A 20,853-nucleotide genomic window follows, 5' to 3' on the forward strand; every position below is an offset into this window, starting at 1 on the left:
CATGCGACGCTCCATCCAATTTTTCTTACTATCCACCGAAAGAACTGGAGGCTTTGCACCGATAGGTTCTAAAGGACAAAGAAAGAGATCCATCGGATCATCAATCAAACTCCGCGCCAGTCGTGTCAAACGAAACACATCAAAACAAATTATCTGCCTGTGAGATATGCATGACCACATTCAGTAATCCTTGACGCTTGAGACAATCAAGCTGAAGGCTTCTTTCGTCTCTCAATACTATTTTGAACAATTCAAAACTTCTTCTCACCTAAAGTTCGGAGCGGGAAACCCTTGAGCTAAACACAACAGTGCCAGATCAGTGTGTGGTTCGGCAAAGATCGGTTTCTGGGTCAATGAAGGAGTCTTGGGGGCGGTACTGGAGACGGGTTCTGCAAGTTGAGTTTTTTTTTTTTCAGAAAGTATGACAGATTCATATTTTAACCAGTACCATTTTTTTTTTGTTTTCCAAATTAATGAATGTTGGCACAGGAACACTTCTTCGGGAAATTATAATGGTTCGAAAATCTTAGATTACCTAAACACTGGTACCGGAAATGACTGAGCAGGGCAGAGCATCGTAACATTGGCCTCCCGCTGTACGAGCAGCTTGCGGCTTTCGTCACCGGACGTCAATCTCGGTGCCACACTGCCAACCGGTTCTGTCAAATGTCAAATATACAGACAAATTCACAAAAAATTTGTGTTACCCTGGTTTCTCAACCGAAGAATTTAAATGCAGTTTTCTCCCGCAAAAACCCTGCTCACCAAATGTTGGGATAGAAGAGCTACGATGACCATCGTCGAGCTTACCGAAAGGCGGGAACCGGAAACGACTGTGCCGGGCATAAGAGAGTAATGTTGGCCGTGAAGTGCTCCAGTTGCACTCGCATCGCATCTCCCGACGTTAACCGTGGCGCGACACTGCCAACGGGTTCTAAAGGGGAAGGTAATCGACAATGATTTGATCGTCAATACATCTTCTCATGACCCAAGCTTGAAAGGGTACCTTAATGATGGTAGAAGAATTGATACACGATCTGTAATCTATACCAAGGAGGGCTGATCTAAGCATTTTATACGAAAGATTTCAAATCTCAGATAAGAATGCCTATTCTAATCTATTTAATTGGACATGTTAAGTTTTTCATTGGTAATGCACAAGTCTATGTGTTATGTATATTATAAAAATACACAATTGGGGCCTTATGCCTTATGCCCACAAACACTCCTAGTATCAAAGTACAACTTAAGCTACTTCTTCTACCTCCAAATAGGTTGGTCTTTCATCACGTAGAATTAATAAAAGGTAATAAACAAATTAAATTGATTTCAAGATGCCAATTCGGTATTATTGTGGAACTAATTCAGAACCAGCCAGCAACAGAAGAAGTTAACATTGACAAAAAATAAATGAATAACTCTTCTAAAACTAAGGACATTCCTGGAGTAGTTTGAACCTTCGATAACATGTTTACTATTCTGAAAGAAGAAACCTCTGGGCACGGCTCACCTAAACGCAGGTACCGGAAAGGACTGCGCCGGACACAAAAGCGTTATTTTGTGCGCTACTCTGATATCCACGTTGCGACTTTTATCACCGGTCGTAAGGCGTGGCGCAACGCTAGCAAGGGGCTCTACAGTAAGTGACAAAAAACACGTTAAAAAAAAGAAATTATTGCGGATTAATGTCATATCATCTCATCCGCGGCCTCACATGTCCCCGTGTCGGTGGCGGCATGTCTAACGACCGATCACGCACGATAGTGTTTAGTTCTCTGATGGGATTGGTATAGCGAACCCTGTGCATCTCCGGCAAGAAGATGGCGGCATCGCAATGAACTCGTTGCGTGCGACACTGAGGATCAGATGGTATTACCTACAAACAGCTATCGGGTAGCCCTGGGCCAAGCAGAGCAAAGCTATCGTATTGCTACGCCTCGCGTCTGCCGTCACGATCTTGGAAGGGAAGTCTAGCTTGGGAGCCACTCGACCAAGTGGTTCTAGTGAAGAAATAAAAAATAAAAATAAAAAAGAGCGAAATAATTGTGTCACGTACTCTCTCAATTAGCTGGACTGTTCTTCTGCGTGTTACAGTGGCCGAAGCGGTTTGTGGTTTGTGATCGCTTGTTCTCTTGGTCCGACACTCTACATCTCATTCTGACCTCTAGCATGGCTTAGCACGTTGTGTGTGTAACTGTGTATAGGTGAATGTTAGTTAATATTAATTGTGCAAAACCCAAGGCACCAATAATTAGTGCAAAAGAACCATCCGTTGGCAGATATAGACAGTGACCGATATTTCTGAAACGTTGTCCTTGTGCTCGCGGAATGCAGTGCAAGCGTAAAATAATTCTCTACACTGCTCGTCATATTGGAACTAGGAAGAGTTGATCCATGCAGTTGTAAAAAAACACACATATTCATGGTTAGTACCACAAATAGAACATCTCACTGACTCACACTCGATTTCAATCTCCGTCACACTAACAAGATTATCGTAAACCGTACACCCTTCGGACGATCTGGATTTGGATTCATTTTTACTTCCGTTGTTCCTTTCTTCCAAATTTCATAGTTATGTTTTGCAAGCTGCTCTGTTCGGTTTCGTCAAACGGGCCCAAAGCGGCCCGGACAGTTCAACGTTCTTCTACACGCAACACAGGGTACCCTATCCCAACATTCAGGCAATTTGTTTTGATTTTTGGTTATTTATTTCGCGACAAAATAAGCCAACCGCATATAGTAGTTGTCCTCGAGCGGAAGCTTATTTGGTCGTGATTGAATGCTACAGTCATAAAAGTAAAATAAAACTCACTCTACAGAAACGATGCCTATTTTTTCAGCTTTTCATACAGCTTTTCTCTTAAGAAAATATATAATTTTTTTTATCGAATCTATTCTAACATAATTCATAATTTGTATTAAAATTTCGGTACGACAAAATTACTGAAAACGGTACGACAAATCAATACTGTCGTCAACAAGTGGAGTAATTATCACACAAAATATGCATTTCACGAACACATCAATACTAACACCAACGCTAGATCGGTCAGTTGTTATTGGCTTAATATAATCTGAAACGCTCCATTTGAATTCAGTTCATGAGCGTGAATAAAAAAAAGCAACATGTAGCCTTGAAATGCCATGCGGTGTTCTATCCGATTTGTCTCAGATTATCTCTTATACTCCTCATCGTGAACAATTTAATTCATTGAACTCGATTATGATTAAAGTATGCACGTTTAGTATAAATGACGTAAAAAATAGGTTGAATAAACAAACTTGGTTGAGTTCTAATGTAATTCATGAATATTTATACAGATTTAAATTATTTATAGTATTCTATCTCGTAAGTTCTCAGCCATGGTCACCGGCATACTCAAAAATGTTGAATCGAATAAAATTTACAGCAAACAATCTGTTGTTAAAATATGAAAAAAATGCTGTTTATTTACTTATTGGGCGCACAAAGGCGAAATAACATAATTCCACACCTGACGAAACTCAAAATATGCACTAAGCAAACAGAGAAACGATGAAAAGCTGAATTTATACGCATCGTGAATGAAAAAAGCGATTGTTCCACGATTTACGTTTGATTACAACGTTTGAACATGTAATCGATAAAATTAATTCTGCTATGGATTACATTTGTTATTTACCAATGAATGCAAAACGAATGTCTCATTATAATTTAGTTACACACAAGTTCTTAATTGATGAAACTACAGAATCACACATACAAATAGAATGATTACAAACAAACTTGTGCAAACAATAAAGTTAACTGTCGTTGCACTTTTGAAGGATCGATGGAAAAAGTTTTATTACTTTTATGACTGACGATTATTAGTAGCAAGTGATTGGAAGCATGATTGGCGTCACAAAAAAACCGAAAGTAGCTTTGCGGCAGCCCAACATCACTACTGAGAAGCAGTACGCGCGAATGTGATGGGTATTTACACGGGTTGCGATCACCAGCACGTTCCAAACACTTGAGAAAAAGGGTAAACAATGAACACAGGATCGCACGACACTCTAGGAATAATGTAAAGCAGTTTCTCGTGATCTAAACGCACGACAATATTCATCATCTTGTAGGGAATCTTAAGAGTCTGAGTCTGTCATGGTGGTAGATCATTCGAGGTCCATCGAAGAGATTTTTCAAGTTGGATTTATTTGTAGAGCATTATAAGCAAACACTTTCAGTTGTTTCTGTTAGAGATACTGTTTTAGTAACTATGGAATTGTCAATTTTAGTTTGACACAAAGAGCGCTCTAGATATCAGTATACCAAAATATCGCATTAAATATTTTTTTCTAAAGCAATCCTATTCTAACGTGAAGATATAACAGTACTTAAAGGATTTCAATTAAACTAAAAATATTACTGTAAAACTGTATCAAGAAATATGTAACATCAACTGTCTCTCATCTTCGGTTTTAATTTCTCCATTACACGCTGGAACGGATCAGGCGGTCAGTCGTTCCATTGTTGTTTCATTTTGTTGGTAATCTAACACCACTTGGAACAATGACACGCTCGGTAGATATCTTGTGTTATTATAGGGAGATTAAATAATTACAAAGCGAAGCTAGTGGTGGTAGTGATAGCAGTTATTGGTAGTACAGTGCGGGAGCGAAGTAGCTGACAAGGCCTAGGCCAAATTGTGCTCAAATGAGTGATAAAATGCGTAACGTGGTGTGAATGAGTTGCGAAGGGTCACCTTATTTCCACAAAAAGGGGTTAGTGTACAAGAGATGATGGTGTCGCGCTATACAAGAATATGCTTTACATTATACATGAGAAACAGCAACCTCAAGCCGTATGCGATGACGACGACGAGGCAGGAAGCAACCAGAATCAGCCCAAATCTTCCATGGACCGATCGTGGTTTGAATTTCAGATGCCGCGAAGTAAAGTTCTGTACGCGTTCAATAAGAAGATCACACCATCGGGTGCATCCCACCCTTCGTCACATCGTGGCGGCAAAAGGTGCTGATTTAAAGGCGTGCGACGGACCGAGGTAGTACTACTACCTTTGTGCCGACTCTGTGCGTGTGTTGGCGCGAAGAGTTCACTTCAAATTACCTGTAATTACCAGGCGTCCCTTGGTGGCCGACAGTCGCGTTTCCCCGGTCAGACGATGCTTGGTACGGCACTGGTAGCTCTTGTAACCGTCCTCGGGTCCAACTTCACGAATATGCAGCTCACCGGATGGGAGGACCATGTATTTACCGTCTGCAATGGCGGCCGGACGGAGGGATGATGAAGAAAGATAGACAAACATTAGTCAAATACAGACCCAGCATATTCGGCCAACCCCAACTAACAGATTAACATGCATTCTACTGCATACCACGCAAGACAACGTTCGAGGCAGTGTTCAAAAGTGGCACGGGAGACGATAAACAGTAAAGCGTTTTGTTCTGATAAAAATCAGTGTCAACCACACACACCCCAACTGGAAGGAGGTGAAAGCAAGCGAGCGCGCTTTTTAATTAATCTATTTCTGAGAATTTGAACCATGGGGTAGACTGGACCCACTCTTCCATCTTCTTTCGTTGTAGGTTGTCTTGAAACAAAATAACAAGAAAGCAAGAAAGATAAGATCAAGATAACGTATACAACAAATTTCTCTCGGAGGTTTGTCATGAATTGTTGCGTCAACGGACATCTATTCAACGCTCGTTTACTTCACCCCCGCCAGCGGTTGGAAGTCGTAGGATTTATATTTTGCTGCCGTTACCGTGCCACCTCATGTCACACTCGCAACCACGTTGTCATCGTAGTCATTGGAATCTAGCGTCACATACTGACGATTCGTTTGTCACATTGCCCCCACAGACTCCTGAGAGGGTATTTTCCGCTGCTAAATAAGACATCGGACATCCCCCACCAGCTACGACGACTCATTGGCACAGCGCCGCCGCTCGTCCAGCTCTATTAAGGTACTGGTTCTACTGTGCTACTCCCCCGAAGAAAGAAATGATGCTACCACTTGATGACCGTGGTCAAATTTGACTGAAATCATCATTCGATTCGCTTCGACGTGCAGGCATTACCATTCCATTTTGGGGCGAGCAGCACTTTGAAGCAGCACCGCACATAGTCTTTCCGGCGGCGAACCAGCAGACTTCTGCCCTCGTCGTTTTCGGAGGTCTGTCCATTGTTTTAGCTGGTTGTGTATGCAAATGAGACGTCATAGTCGTGGTCGAACCGGAACCGGGTTCACCCTCACAGTGTGGAGAACCTAGGGGCAATGAGCATTTTTAAGCTTCGATGCATCTTCTTCCTACAACTACTTGCACTGTAGTACACGCACTGAATGATGTGAGGGCTAGCTGGTATAGACGAAAAACTGGTCTTATTTACAGTGGGTTTGTTTGGTAACCTCTTTTTAAAAAGAAAAAAAGTAAATTATATCTTTTCAGATACCTATCTGTTTCTAAATTTTGTCCTGCAATATTGATAATTTCAATACAATTTCAAGGAAACAAAGGAAACCTACAAAGGTTTGCAACACATCGACAATCGAATTCTTTTCTTATAAAAGCTTGTATGATATTTATTTTTATGCATTCGCAGTACTTTATAAAACAATAATCTATTTCAAGTTTTTTGTAGTTCCAATTAACTATAAGACAGTGTTGATATCAATGTTTTCATCATTCAGATATGTCTTAACGCAATTCATTGCTATTTAATGGAAATCTTTTTCACACCACATCAGCAGCAGAAATGCAATAAGAAGTAGTGCATCGAAACTTATATGCCTTAGTTACATAAACTCGATGGACTCGATACGAATCGGACAGATTACAAACCAGACGATATCGATAATATGATTCACTCTAAATTCCCAGCGGGTCGAGTAATCGCAATTTACACACAATTTGCTCCATTCGATTCGTATCGACATAACTGCCCTAGTGTTGGGTGGACCCAAACCCAAACCGCCCGCTGTCCCGAAATAGATATAAAACAATGCAATCGTTGCGTCACGCAAACGGGATGGTGTTTTTTGGAGGAGAAAATTTAAAAATAGTTTGCTTGATTTGGGCTCTATTAGTAATCGGGTCAATATTTTCGAGAATAACGAAAGCGGTAGGGGTTCGGTGTACCCTCTCTTAGTCCTAACGTAAGGATTTTCATTTATTATTTCTAGCGTAAATCTATAACACATAAACAAACAGTGGAAGTTGGCTTGGTTGTTTTTCACAATTTTTGTATAACCAAAGATGGTAAAGAAATTGTTCCATCATACAACATTAAAAGCGCTTCGATTTGTTGTCACAACAGCTGCATTTATTCGTGTGTCAGTGACACCTCGTTGTTAGTAAACAAAGTGGCAATTCTAGGTGGCGTTGGTGTCTTTTTTCACGCTACGAAAGTACCGAACAATTTTTCTAACGGCGTTGAATTATCACCCTATAAGTTTAGTCGTCTCGAGATTAAAGAGGTCGCGTGGGTCGACCATCATGGCAGTTCGAGTTTCGCTTGTGACGCGACGAGGAGGGGTTATTTATTTTTTGATCCGTACCCACACTAGCTTACATACATCATCGCCATCCGGTGCAGTTCATTTCGGCACGGAAACCATTTTCGTTCAATGAACTGCAACCGGCACACACATAGCGTCGAGAACCGCGTGGTCCGAGTGTTCAAAGAATGCCACGGTGGCGAGAAGCACGTGCTTTTACGAGCGTGGCGTCACACAATCGGCGACTCCAACGAAAACACCACCGCCTTTCCTACGCATTTACCGCGCCCGTCATCGCTAGCCGGATGTCGAGAATCGACTCCAAACACAGTCCCGAGCATGTGCAGACACCGAGAACGAAAGTGGTTCAAATGTGAGGTAAAAGGGACCGGTTGGTGGTACAGAAACTACGAGCAACCTGGCGCAGCACATCCTGCCTTACCACATTTTTCGCTCTCCACGAGAGCACTATCAAATAGTAGTGAGCATTTCACAACCTGTTGAACGACATCAACCTGCTCGGAGGCGGCAAGGACGTTAGATAAGAGGTAGGACTGACGGTGTTTTGGTTTGAACGGGAGATACTCTCAACAGCTGGATACCATGGCAACCACGTGTTCTTACCAACGTGAGTTACCGAACCACCACCGCCACCTTCTGAACACTTTCTTTTCCACAAGGTATTGAAAGAAACGCACATAGAGTCCTTTCCAGTACACACGGTTGTACATAAAACAAAACCGAGGTCGGAATGGCTACCTTCAGCTACTCCCACCCCCTCTGGACATGCGCAAACGGTGCAGGTTTACGCGCGAAAACTCCTCAACGGCCTCACCCACCAGTAAATAAATCGCTCCCGCCATCCACGCCGATTCATGGAAGTAACCCCTCTCATGATCGCGAATAAGGGTGGTTATGAATGGGGTGCAGGTGCTCCATGGTGGGGATGGCTAATAGTCCAAAGCAGGCGTTTGGAACACGACTTCCAGCTGTCAAAATTTGCAAACACTGTAGCACAACAAGGATGCAGGCAACGTTGCGCAATCAAGCGACGTTTTACTTTTCTCACTCGAAATTGAAGCGGTATTGTAAAACAACAAATTTTCAAATACAGTAAAAACATATACCGTTATACAAGTAGTGCTTATATTATTTTGAAGGTTTGAAATGCTTAAAACTTTCTTTTTGATTCCATTGATTGTCCACAATTATTTTCTAAAAATTTTTTTTTCGTACAGTAAAGTTTCTGTCAAAATTGTGAACCTGTTTTAAATGTAAACTTCACATTTGCATATACCGCCTGCTATTCTGACACCGAGTGCAGAATGCAAGCTACGGGAAATCTTTTATAATAAATACTTAATAATGATTGTACTAAATTCCCCTAAAAAATAAAATCATTTAACACGTTGAGTGTCAAGCGTTTTAGCACACTTTTTTAGTAAAATATTTTTTAATAAAATTCTTTTGTAACATTTATTAAACCAACGATTGTTGAAGGCTAAGCAAAAACTTAGCTTCCCAAAGAATTGATATTAAATATTACTATAATTTTTATGTTGCATTTTCATTTATTTATGGGGAAAAACTTTTTAGAACTAATGACAGCTGGCTATCAAAATTGATAGCCATGGCAGTCAACGTGTTAAGGTTTGTAAACACAAATTATAGAAGTTATGGAAACAAATAAATCGCAAAAATACTAACATGAATACTACAAGGCATCAAGTTTACACAAATTCAATTAATTAAAGCTAATTTTCGTGCAAACACATGTATACGCTAAATCCACCAACTGAAAATGCTACCGATTTTAAATTTATTCAACGGACGGAATCTTCTAACGACCATTCGGAATCTTCTAACGAAGTTCATATTTGTGTCCACACCAACACAAAGGATTGGTATATTGAAATTTCAGCACGCAAACGCTACACATAAATTAAGTCTTGATGTTTCCATCTCCTCCAAGTATTTTTGTTTCTTTATGCACGCTGTTTTCTATTGAAGCTAACGAAAAAAGGCACACACATTATCACTCCAATCTCTCGAAAGCGCATGAAACATATTTACTAACGGACGAATGGGTGACACTGAGGCGGCATCAGGTCAAACAATTCCTCACATGTGTTAGCCAAATGTGCCAACCATTTCGCTACAAATCGGAAGCATTTTTTTTTGTTCGACTCCATCTGATAAAGTCATTTTTGAGCTTGATGTTGTCCTTCTTTCAAAAATGACGGTTAATCTTTTGCACCAACGATGTTTTAGGAAAGTGATGTTTTTTCTGCACCCATCTCGCGCAGCGCATCATGCTGGGTGGACAAGCATAGTAGTTTGGGCCGAGATCACCAAGCCAAAATAAGAGTAACAGCTGCGATGATTGCGTAGATTGAATAAACGAGGCCATCAGTGGGAAGATCACCAACGCAAGACTGCGGGAACTGCGATCAACACCCATCACAACTTTCTGCGTCTACCTTATGCATCCACACGCGATCGCTGCCGGTCTCGGAAGAAAATTCACAAATCTTCACTGTATGGACCAAAAACGCTACGAAAGCAAGACAAAACGGACCAACACACAAAAACACCTGCCGCCATTGCCACCTTTTTTTCCAGCAGACCTTTGAACTGGTTCTTGCTTCGAACCGGATCAAAACGAACATAACCACCATCTGTTCGCTTTAACAGAAAACCAAAACGTTTCACCTGTTTGTTTATGTTTTTCTATCTTCACGTTTCAGGATTGGATATCCTGTATGCGAGCGGATGATTTACGCTAGAGTAAATGAATTTCCTTGTGATTAACTTACAAACTAGCGGGAAGGAGGATTGTTCGGGAAAAGGTAGGCCGTGAAGCCCATGGAAGTTTGGAGAAGGATAAGGTCATCAGAACCGAACGGAAAAGTGCGAATCGAATTTTCATAATGCTAAAACCAATCAAATCAATCATACTGAGTAAAAGAGGTATAAGTGAAAACCGTAAAAACCAAATTAAAAAGAACAGGAAACACAATGAATGATAGTAAAATCCTGTTAACAACAAAAAGCTAAACCCAAAAGACATAATCGCTGAAAACAGTCGACAACAGATCCACCTATGCTATTTAGAGATGCTGCAGCAAATTTCGAATGTTTCGCGCTCAACGATTCTAGAAGAAAGATGTACCAAAGGCTAGCCAAAAAATTCTGTACTATAATTAATTTCAAACGTCTGAAAAGCGAAAATGGAAAAGGAAACCGAAGAATATTCGAAGAGATTCTTGGCGAGGGAACGCTAGCGGAAGTCCACAAAAGTAACTGAGAGAAATTTGGCGTTGTTTCGTTACCGAACAATTCGTCCTTCTTGAAGCTGGTGCCATCGGTTGCGGTCCATTCGATTATCTCGACATGGTCGGCAACGAACGACGGAATCTGGCATTTGAACAGGGCCGTGTTTCCGCGGATCACAAATACATCGTACACTTGCGCCTCGTAGTATTGATTTACGACTGTAAAGAAGCGGGGAGACAAATTTTGAAACCGGAATCATATTGGACAAAAACAACCAAACAAACGTAAAATTAGCACAAACTAATCTGAAGCAAAACCGGAATTCCTCACGATAGATTTAGCAGGAAATAATGAGTTGCAACCGTTCAGTACTGCTGGTAGAATAATAAAAGAATAGCAAAGCCAATGGTTGATTGATGGACTGGCACGATAGAGGATCTTTTGCCAGTCACAAGAAAAAAGAAGGGCAGAGTGGACTGGGACATCAGCGGACTCAATTATCAGCGGCAGAAGGTAATGATTTCCCGTTTCCTCACCGGTTGACGCATTCAGTTCGATTTCTGTGCCATCGTCCGCTACCCACGATGTGACACTTATGAAATCCGCGATGAATGACGGTATGAGACACTTCAGTATGGCAGCATTGCCGTTCAGAACGTACTCGTCGATGACGCGCGTTTTGTAGAACTGATGTATGACTAAATTTCAGATGGTTTGGCGAGAAGGAAAACAATCGTTGCCTTTAAAATACTAAATTTTCCAACAAATTTTAGGGAGAGCATATGATCTACTCGACATTGTAAACACATAAGACCAATGAAGCGAAACGCCGGGACATACGAAAGAGGGGGTTAAACAGGATTGTTTTGAAGGATAGTGGAAGAAACTCATTGGTAGAGAGTTCACAGTGACCGGTGAAAAAGTATCATCGGTCAATTTACCAAAGGCACCATCCGTAACGTGATGGTATTCTTCGCCATCGTCCGCCACCCAGGCGTCCACGAACACGAAGTCGGAGATGAAGGACGGAATCAGACACTTCAGAATCGCCGCATTGCCATTCAACACAAACTCGTCCGTCAACCGGGTCTGGTAGTACTGGTGAACAACTACGGAAGGAACAAACAAGTAAATCAGATTACCCGAACTGGTAAACATAAATAAAACCTTTGCAGCATCAAAATAATAACAACTGGCACCGAGTGAGACTTTTTACTAATCGGAACGCGTGAAACTTAAATGATGATTCCTGTGGCGAACCGTTTCTCTATTTGTGGGTAATAAAGTCAAGGGGTGGGAACTTATTGAACGAAGGGAAGGGATAATACTATAGTGCTTCGAGGTGAATGTAAATTCCCTAACGAACCGAATCCGTTTGCCTCATCGGCATTCATACTGATCGTTTGGTCGTCAATGTCCCAGGAGTCTATTGTTATAAAGTCCTGCAGAAAGGATGGCACGAGACACTTCAGGATGGCGGCATTTCCGTTCAGTACGAACTCATCGTTAACCCGAATCTGGTAGTACTGATGAACGACTGCATGTGACCAACGAACAAAATAAATTAAATTAATACTATAGACAATAATGAGATTAATACCGACTCAAAAATATGCCATGCTAGTCTTGTTCTGTTTAGTAAATAAAACAACTGTATACACATTATATAGAATAGAAGTAACGAAGAGAAAACCATGGAACAAGGAAAACGTGGAGCGCAAAAACGATGCTCTACTATCATTCACCGTAATGTTCGTTTTCTCCCGGATAAAATTCACCGCCGTCAGAATCGGACCACTGATCGACGATCACAAAGTCGGACACGAACGAAGGAATCTCGCACTTCATGATGGCTGAGTTGCCCCGTATGACGTACTCGTTATCCGCTTCCGCTTCGTAGCTTTGGATGACCACTGCACGAAATTACGAAAGAATGTAGAGAAGATCCTCAAACTGTCTCTGAAGGTGAATATTCTACCAATCACAAGTGCGCGTACGATCTATTGTGACCATTAAATAAACGGATATAACCAAACAAAAAAAAACCATTCCCGTTCAGCGAAAGGAGGTGAAACACTGGATTGTTGGGATGTACTTTGGGAAGCTAATAACTAAGCACGTTTTTCAAGAATGTTTCCCCAATCAAATTATCTTCAACTGGTACCCGAAGCATCACTGTTAGTGGACAGACTGTACTCGTTGCCAGAATCGTTGATCCAAGAATCGATGGTCACGAAATCCGCAATGAAGGAAGGAATTTTGCACTTTAAGATGGCCGAATTACCTCGGATAATGTACTCATTTTCGGCTTCGGTGACGTAATATTGATTGACAACTATTGTTTCACAAGAACAAAGCACACATTAATTAAATATAAGCCTTTTTAATAGTTTCACAATAGGAAAATCGAACCTTACAAGAAAAATCTAGAAACCTGCAACTATATCCTTCAAAAATCTATCGCCACAAAACTGATTATAAAGTAAGATATGAAGAAGAACGCAAGAGAAAAATGGTAAATATTGCGGACAAGTGATTGATGTCGTACCATGACAAAGGATAAAAATGTAGAGAAGTACACGTTTAATTGAAATTTTAGAAACTCTTCAAAAACCAGAAAACCATGCAAATCAAAAAACACATTCGCACATCATTTTGTTCGAACAAGACCACCAGAATAAGGACAAAAGGTCGCCGGGCGCATGGATGGGAAAATGAAAGGGACAAAATTCTCAGCAGAAAAGAAACATCTCATTAGGATTATAGCAACCGTAGTCTTGTTCGTCGCCGTGATACTCGTTGCCATCATTATCAATCCATGCCTCAACCTGAACGAAATCGGCAATAAACGATGGCACTTTGCACTTCAGGATCGCCGAATTCCCCCGAATGGCGTAATCGGTTTCGCCGTCCGTTTGATAGAACTGATTTACCACTGAAATAATTTTACACCAGGCGAACCGAGAAACAACAAGTGGTCAATAAAAGGTTGTAATAAAAATAAGAAATAAAATTGTTTTTAAATAAAATAATCTGGAAGTGAAAGCTAATCTATGATTTAAAACCGAACAGACCCGATGAGAAGAGTAGAAGCCAACAGGACAAATGTGTAGAAGGAGAAGGAGTAGATGTATCAGTTAGCTGTCAGCCCTGAGAGAACATTCACCATTGGATTCGTGATCTGTGTGATAGTGGTACTCATTGCCATCGCTATCTAACCACGTCTCGACGAAAACGAAATCCGTGATGAACGAGGGAATTTTACACTTTAAGATGGCTGAATTGCCCCGAATAATGTATTCATCTTCCGAGCCCGTTTGATAGTACTGGTTGACCACTGTGGAAGTAAATCGAAAGAAATTATGAGAAAAACGAAGGGGAAAATTTTAGACAAACACGATTATGCAATTGTATTTGAATTCTAGCAAAATAAACCGAATTGATCGTAAAACAAAAAACGTATGAGCCTAATCAAGAGTTACAAAATAAAAATCTAAAACGATAGACGAGAAGATATCAGATTACAGGTCCCTGAAGTTTTTTTAGGAACAAGGGATAGGATGAGGAACATAACTCTACTAGACAACGTATTCGCTCCCCCTCTGTCCTAACCATAACTTTCAGATTGCACCAATTCGACGCCTTTCTCGTCGATCCAAGATTCCACGCGAACAAAATCGGCCACAAACGATGGTATCGAGCATTTGAGAATGGCGGAATTCCCCCGTATGACGTACTCAGTAAGGATTTCCGGCTGGTAGTGCTGATTGATAACTGAAGAAGGCAAAGTGGAGAAGATAATTGCAACCTAATGTCAAGAGTTTGTGGAACCAAAAATGAAAGAAAACTTAATTAATCAAAGACTAAATCATCCAGAGTTAGGTACAAAAATTCGATGCACCCGTTTGCGAAACATGGAGGATTAAGGAAAGTTGGTGGAGTGATCGTTGAACGGGGATCGGTGGACACTACCGTAGTTTTCCGATGGAAGCAGCTCATTATTTTCCTCATCTATCCATGCTTCAACTCGTACGAAATCGGATACGAATGAGGGTATCGAGCATTTAAGAATAGCACTGTTTCCACGTATGACGTACTCCATCAGAATGTCTGCACCGTAATGTTGATTTATGACTGTCGAATGGGAAACCGGTAAGCCAGGTGAAATTAAATATGAGCTACATAATTTGTCAAACAAGTTTACCCCTAATTCTCTGCAAGACGAACTCAGTCGATAACTAAAATAAAGCCCGTTTTAACAGGAACAAGGAAAAGAATCTGGGGACGGGACGTGGGACGCCGCACGGTCTTTGATAAAGCAAAATGTACCAGTTTCGAATGTGGACGCATTGTAAATGCTACCATCGCTACCGATCCACGATTCCACCTTCACGAAATCTGTCACGAAGCTGGGAATATTACACTTCAGCACAGCCGTGTTGCCCCGAATAACATACTCGGACACAACTTCCGCCTCGTAATACTGGTTGACAACTAAGAGCAAATGAAGGAAAATTAACATCCATCGTATAACTGAAGACAAGTGGGACTTTAAATACAGGTATGTTTTAATTTTTTGTAATGCTTATCGAAACGAAATTTACAATCGGAGTGAGCATTGAGTAAGGTAGTTATCGGAAGGATCACTAAGGAATAGGGAATTTGATTGACTCGAGAAGTAGAAAGCTCTAGGGGAGACAAACCGATTTCAAAATCCTGCTGATCGACATGACTGGACCGATTTTCCATATGCTGATAGACATTGCCGGCATCATCGTTCCAGGACACAACGGATACAAAATCGGCCACAAACGACGGTATGGAGCACTTGAGGATGGCTGAATTGCCGCGAATAACGTAAGCATTGTTTACCTCCGAGTCGTAGTACTGCTGGACCACTGATGAAACCGAACGGACCAACATAATTCAATAACTAATCGTAATTAACAAGGAAGAGAAAGTTCATCTGAAGTGGCAAAAGGAACAAATCATAATATGGATGGAAACTGGAGGAAAAGAAAATTTAATCCAACTAACAACACCAGACAGAACGAACCCTCATCCGTGGAATTGGAATAGAAGCTATCGTTAGTGTCCGTATGCCAGGACACGATCTTCACGAAATCGGCCACGTAAGACGGTATTTGACACTTCATCAGGACCGCATTACCGCGAATGGCATACTCCTTGTTTACGTCCACGTCATAGTACTGAGCAATCACTGAAGGGGCGGTGACACAAGAATTTTAGTATTCCTAACTAATGCCTTCACACTAAAGGAAAAAATAACGCTGTCTTTCAATTCCAAAACGAAACAGATGGTAGGCAATAACCTCAGATAACTTTTTTCAAATATTTCTAACAAAGCGCTTCAGGAGAATCTGTCGTGGCTGTTACAGGAGGTAATCTAAAAAGTGGAAAACTAATCCTTCAAGGTGCACAAATGGACGTAGGATGCAAAGGCAGAGGATCCCGGGAGCAGCTTATCCTACAGTAAACAAGTTCTGAAACGAGCCATGTCATCACGGTCGCTAGCTTCGTATCTTCACCATAAGAGTCTGCTGAATACACGAAAGTTTCGTCCTGTTCGCCACCGGTGGTCCACGAAACGACATCGACAAAATCAGCCACGAACGACGGGATCAGGCACTTGAAGATGGCGGAGTTTCCCAGGATCACGTGCTCCTTGTTGACATCGACCTCGTAGTACTGGGACACGACTGAGTGGAAAACGCAATCGCATAACAGTTATGAAGGGGAGACTGGGACACAAAGTGAAAACTGGACTGAACCATTCAAACTGACGAAACGACTACCGTGTTTGGCAAGGAGCAGCCCTCTTTTCTCAATCAACCCGCCCTGTTTCAGTTTTCGTAGAAGACCATTGCTGAAATTTGGGTATCATTTGAATGTGTAAATAGCCGGTACGAAACATCTGCTGAGTCGGAAGTACAGTATGGGAAACGCATGTAAACAAGCACTGCACCACAATCGATCGACGAATCTTTAGAGGATGAGCTAACTTTGATGGTCGATGAGGACGGATGATACGTTCTCCTTTTCCCCGACGAAAGGGGGCGCTCGTGATGCTTCGGTCGTTAATCCGCTTGATATCCTTATCATCACGTGCACGGAACACATTGTATTGGCCTTTGTTAGCGATTTCCCGGATGAGCTCGATACTACGCTTTTGCACACCCATCATTTGCCTTATTTTTGCGTTACATTCCTTGGCCTTCTTGATATTTTGGATTTATAAATAAGGCTTATTTTCTCATACAACCACTATACAAAATAAACACAGCTGCCGAGGGGCCATACTCGATGTAGACGGCTATCAACATTCAATTTGCATTGCATTTCTTCACACACATGCTGCGATCGTGCCTTGTCAGGCCATTTCACTCTTTCACAATTTGTTACTTCCTTCATCATAGGTACCATCTCCATCGTACGAACATGCACACCCTCACCGCCGATGACAATGCACACTTGAATGCACTTCAAACGTAGCGACAGACAGACCACATCGAAGCAATTTCCATACTTCTTTCAACAGCTTCTCGCATTCTTTGGCGTACACTCTAATACCGAACCATTTTATTCCCCTTTTTCCCCATTGCACTCTTCCGCCTTTCCTCTTCTTACTCTGCTTTTCCACATTGACCTTCTGCGGCCGAGCCATTCGCTTCGTACATGCACTTCCCAAACTCTGGTCACATACACACTCTTCCGGGGAAAGATGATTGAAACACAAACACATTGCCATAGGCATTCCCAAACCCGAACGAAAATGCACTGCATACAACGGAAAACTGCACAAGCTACAGTACGAAGGACCGAACAAAAAAAACACTGATGGATGCCTCGACGAAGAACAGGACGAGCATCGGGATTATCCTTCGCGTATTTTTTCTCTGGCCTGTGGTATAGTGGTATAGGTGCGTGATGGCAACCGCAGACCGACTCGTCGCAGGCAGATGTTTCGTACTGGCAACATTCAAAGGAGAAGCACCGTAAACTTACCGGCTCGAACGTTGACATCGCGCGAAATGACCGATCCAAATTGGTTCTTGGCCATGCAGGCGTACACCTGGGCGTGTACCTCCTGCCGGTAGTCCTCGGCGCGGAACGGCGGAAACACAAGGTTTCCGTTCGGCAGGATCTGACGCAGCCCGGGTACATCGCCGACGGCCGTGCCATCGCTGCGGATCCAGATCATTTCCGGTGGTGGATTGCCGGTCGCGCTGCACTCTACCACGGCTCCGGTCGAGTTGGAGAAATCGATGCGGTTCGTCGGTTCCTTCAGGAAGACGGGCCCTTTCGAGTCGTCTACCTTGCCGGCGGCCATGGCGCCTTTGTTGGAAAACGAAAAAGGGAAAAGGAGGAGAGAGCGAATTGGTTAGAATTGGTACGCGTATTGCATAGTTGGTGAAAAATAATGGCACCAAAGCAAAAATCTGAGCATGATCGAAATAATATTTCTTTTACATCATTTTGATTTAATTATAGAACAAGAATTGAGAACTAGACTTTTGTCTCACATAATGACGGTGGCAACCAGTGCACATGTGCGTGATACTTGTTGTAGCTTTCGCTTCGTGTATTTCTAGTTGCGCCGACACACGAAATATCTTTACGTATTTACGAAGTGAATAATTTATCTTATTGAACTGGACTGAAGCACTTTAGAACAGGTGACCCTAAACTGTGGACTTTCTCCACGACCGAAGGGTCTGGAAATTGAAGCAGTTGATCAATTAGTTCTGTCCGAAATGCTCGCTATCTCTTGTCGAAAAGGTCTCCGTCAATCAATTTACGCATAAAACAACGGACGACAATCTGGCAAACCAAATGTTACTCACCATTGAGACAATTGAATCCACTTAGTAGGCAGAATAACGCGAATGCAATCACCGCGGAACGCGATGTGTCGCGAATCAGCATCATGCTTTTTTTTCCTGTGCTTTTCTGCTTTCGCACAGCTCCGAAATCACGCACCGTTCGCCGAATCCGACACTAAATATGATAAATTTCGTCCTTTACGCACGCGGTAAAATGGCACACTGCACAAGTAATCGTACGCTCTACACACTGCACACTGCGTTTTTCTCGGTTTACGGTAAGATTTAAACCAGGAGCAGCCCTACCGCCTCGAGGGCCAACTGTGTACGGAGGCTTCCTTACGCTCCGCTGTCAGCGAAGGATACGCCTGCAATGTAAAACAAGGATACGGGTTGACGTATGGGAAATATAATCGATTAGTTGGCGAGCAAACTCGCGGGACAAAACACATTTTTTCCAGGCAATTCATCCATACAAGCATACATTCTACGCTTAAAACGCAACTTTACAACGCACACCTCATGAGCGGACGGAATAGGGTGAAGAAAAGAAAATTTTCACGTTCGCCATCAACGCGACGGCTAATGGGTGGAAAAACACACGAGCAAAAAAAAGAAAAAAAAGGATGTGTCGGATGTGAAAATGGAGATTTGCGATTGTTTTTCCTGCGTTTACTTGCCCGCACAGCTTGTTCGATTCAATATTTCACCTTAATGCTGATAATCCTGCACGTTGCTTCTTTGGGATGAGCCTGGTCAAACACTGCCGTAGGACAAATACCAATTTTCCCAATGTGGAAAATTTCACGCCTAGCACAAGACAAGAAAACCCTCCCGAGTCCGTCACGGACTTTTGTGTTGTGTTTGACGCAGAGCGCTGTCAACTTTGTTGACGGTAGATTTTACCGCTACGGTTTCATGTTTTTTTCTAAAAGCCTGCGGTGGGAACGTGTTCGCTCGAAGGGGGCGAAAAGGTAAATCAGTAGTATTTCCAATTTAGGTTGCAAAAGCCAATTCTCGCATAACTTTTTAGTTTCTTGACCAATTTTTACAAATAACCCCTCAAACGAAAGGTCTTTTCAAGACGCGTAACTTTGTTTCAAGCAGCATATTATATTTTGACCATCTTTTCTAGTTTTTCTATCAGCTCTCGCCGAGCGAAGAGCAGACAATTTCCTCTCCGAGAGAACGAACCGGGTCACGAACACATTTGCACTATGCGCACCAACACATGTGCATCTGTGTACAGACACAATGCTCTCCCGGTTCGGTTTACCGGTTCGTAGAACAGACCGCGGTATCGCTTCGATCGGCAGCAATTTCGCCCGGATTTTCTCCAAAATTTGGGAGAGAATTCGCCTTTTCGCGCCAAAAACGATCGGCGAAAAGGGTGAGCTAGTGGCGGGTCATGCAAACCTGAACCTGTGAATAAAACAGCTCTCATGGGGTCATGGCTCATCGGCTTTAGGATTTGAATGTCTCAAATACGTTAAATGTAATATCCTTAAAAATTGACACAAAGTACCAGTTTCCTTACCTGCAAAATATGCTTATATTCTTACGTAAATCATTGAATGAGTTAAACAAATCATATGAAAAATTCGCAAGTTTGATGTACATGTATTATATGACGGATTGGGATTCGGATTCGGAGCTCCCGGATCTCCAAATGAATTTCAATCGAAAGATTGGATCCCAACCGGTAATGAATTTTCCCAACACTACTTTTGTGTCCGCAGCGCGGACAGCTGTCAGATTGTGTTCCAAAAATCCAAAAACGACCCAAAACGAGTGCAGCTGTCGTGCGACATATGTTTTGGAACTCCGCAACATGCAGGGTTTGTGAACGGGCCGGAGATAGCCACGTTTGGAAAAATGTTAACTAAACGGACGTTTAATGTATTATGACCTCAATGACCTTAAAGAATTTTGGTTTACCGTTGTTTTAAGAAGCATAACAAATGAATAGATAGATGCATAAAATGAAAAAGCATGAAAAAGTGATCTGTGGTTGTGACGAACCCAGCGGGTTCTGCATTTGTTTGTACGGAACGGCTTGAACCTAGCACCCTGGTTAACACCATCACTACATTTGACAACTATTGGAAAGGATTAGTGATGGGGAAACTGAATCCCTACAGGGATTCGAATCTTTCGATTCAAATCCATTCCGAGATCCGGATCTTTGAATCCGAATCCCAATCCGTCATATCATGCGTGCTTACCTAATTTACCGATTTTTCATA

General features: G+C 42.0%; 1 protein-coding gene across 1 annotated transcript in view; it reads right to left on the reverse strand.

Moving 5' to 3' along the window:
• Positions 1 to 18,713, reverse strand: part of LOC131289530 (cell adhesion molecule Dscam2) — a 56,267-nt gene extending 37,554 nt beyond the window's left edge. The window contains exons 1-5 of the mRNA XM_058318809.1: positions 18,629 to 18,713; positions 17,790 to 18,119; positions 12,130 to 12,300; positions 5,096 to 5,245; positions 1,877 to 2,000 (exon numbers count right to left, since the gene is read on the reverse strand). Coding sequence (XP_058174792.1) covers positions 1,877 to 2,000; positions 5,096 to 5,245; positions 12,130 to 12,300; positions 17,790 to 18,119; positions 18,629 to 18,713 — 860 coding nt within the window. The remainder of the gene's footprint in view (positions 1 to 1,876; positions 2,001 to 5,095; positions 5,246 to 12,129; positions 12,301 to 17,789; positions 18,120 to 18,628) is intronic.
• Positions 18,714 to 20,853: the final 2,140 nt, after the last annotated feature.

Source organism: Anopheles ziemanni, chromosome 3, assembly GCF_943734765.1.
Source record: "Anopheles ziemanni chromosome 3, idAnoZiCoDA_A2_x.2, whole genome shotgun sequence".
Classification (NCBI taxonomy): Eukaryota; Metazoa; Arthropoda; class Insecta; order Diptera; family Culicidae; genus Anopheles; species Anopheles ziemanni.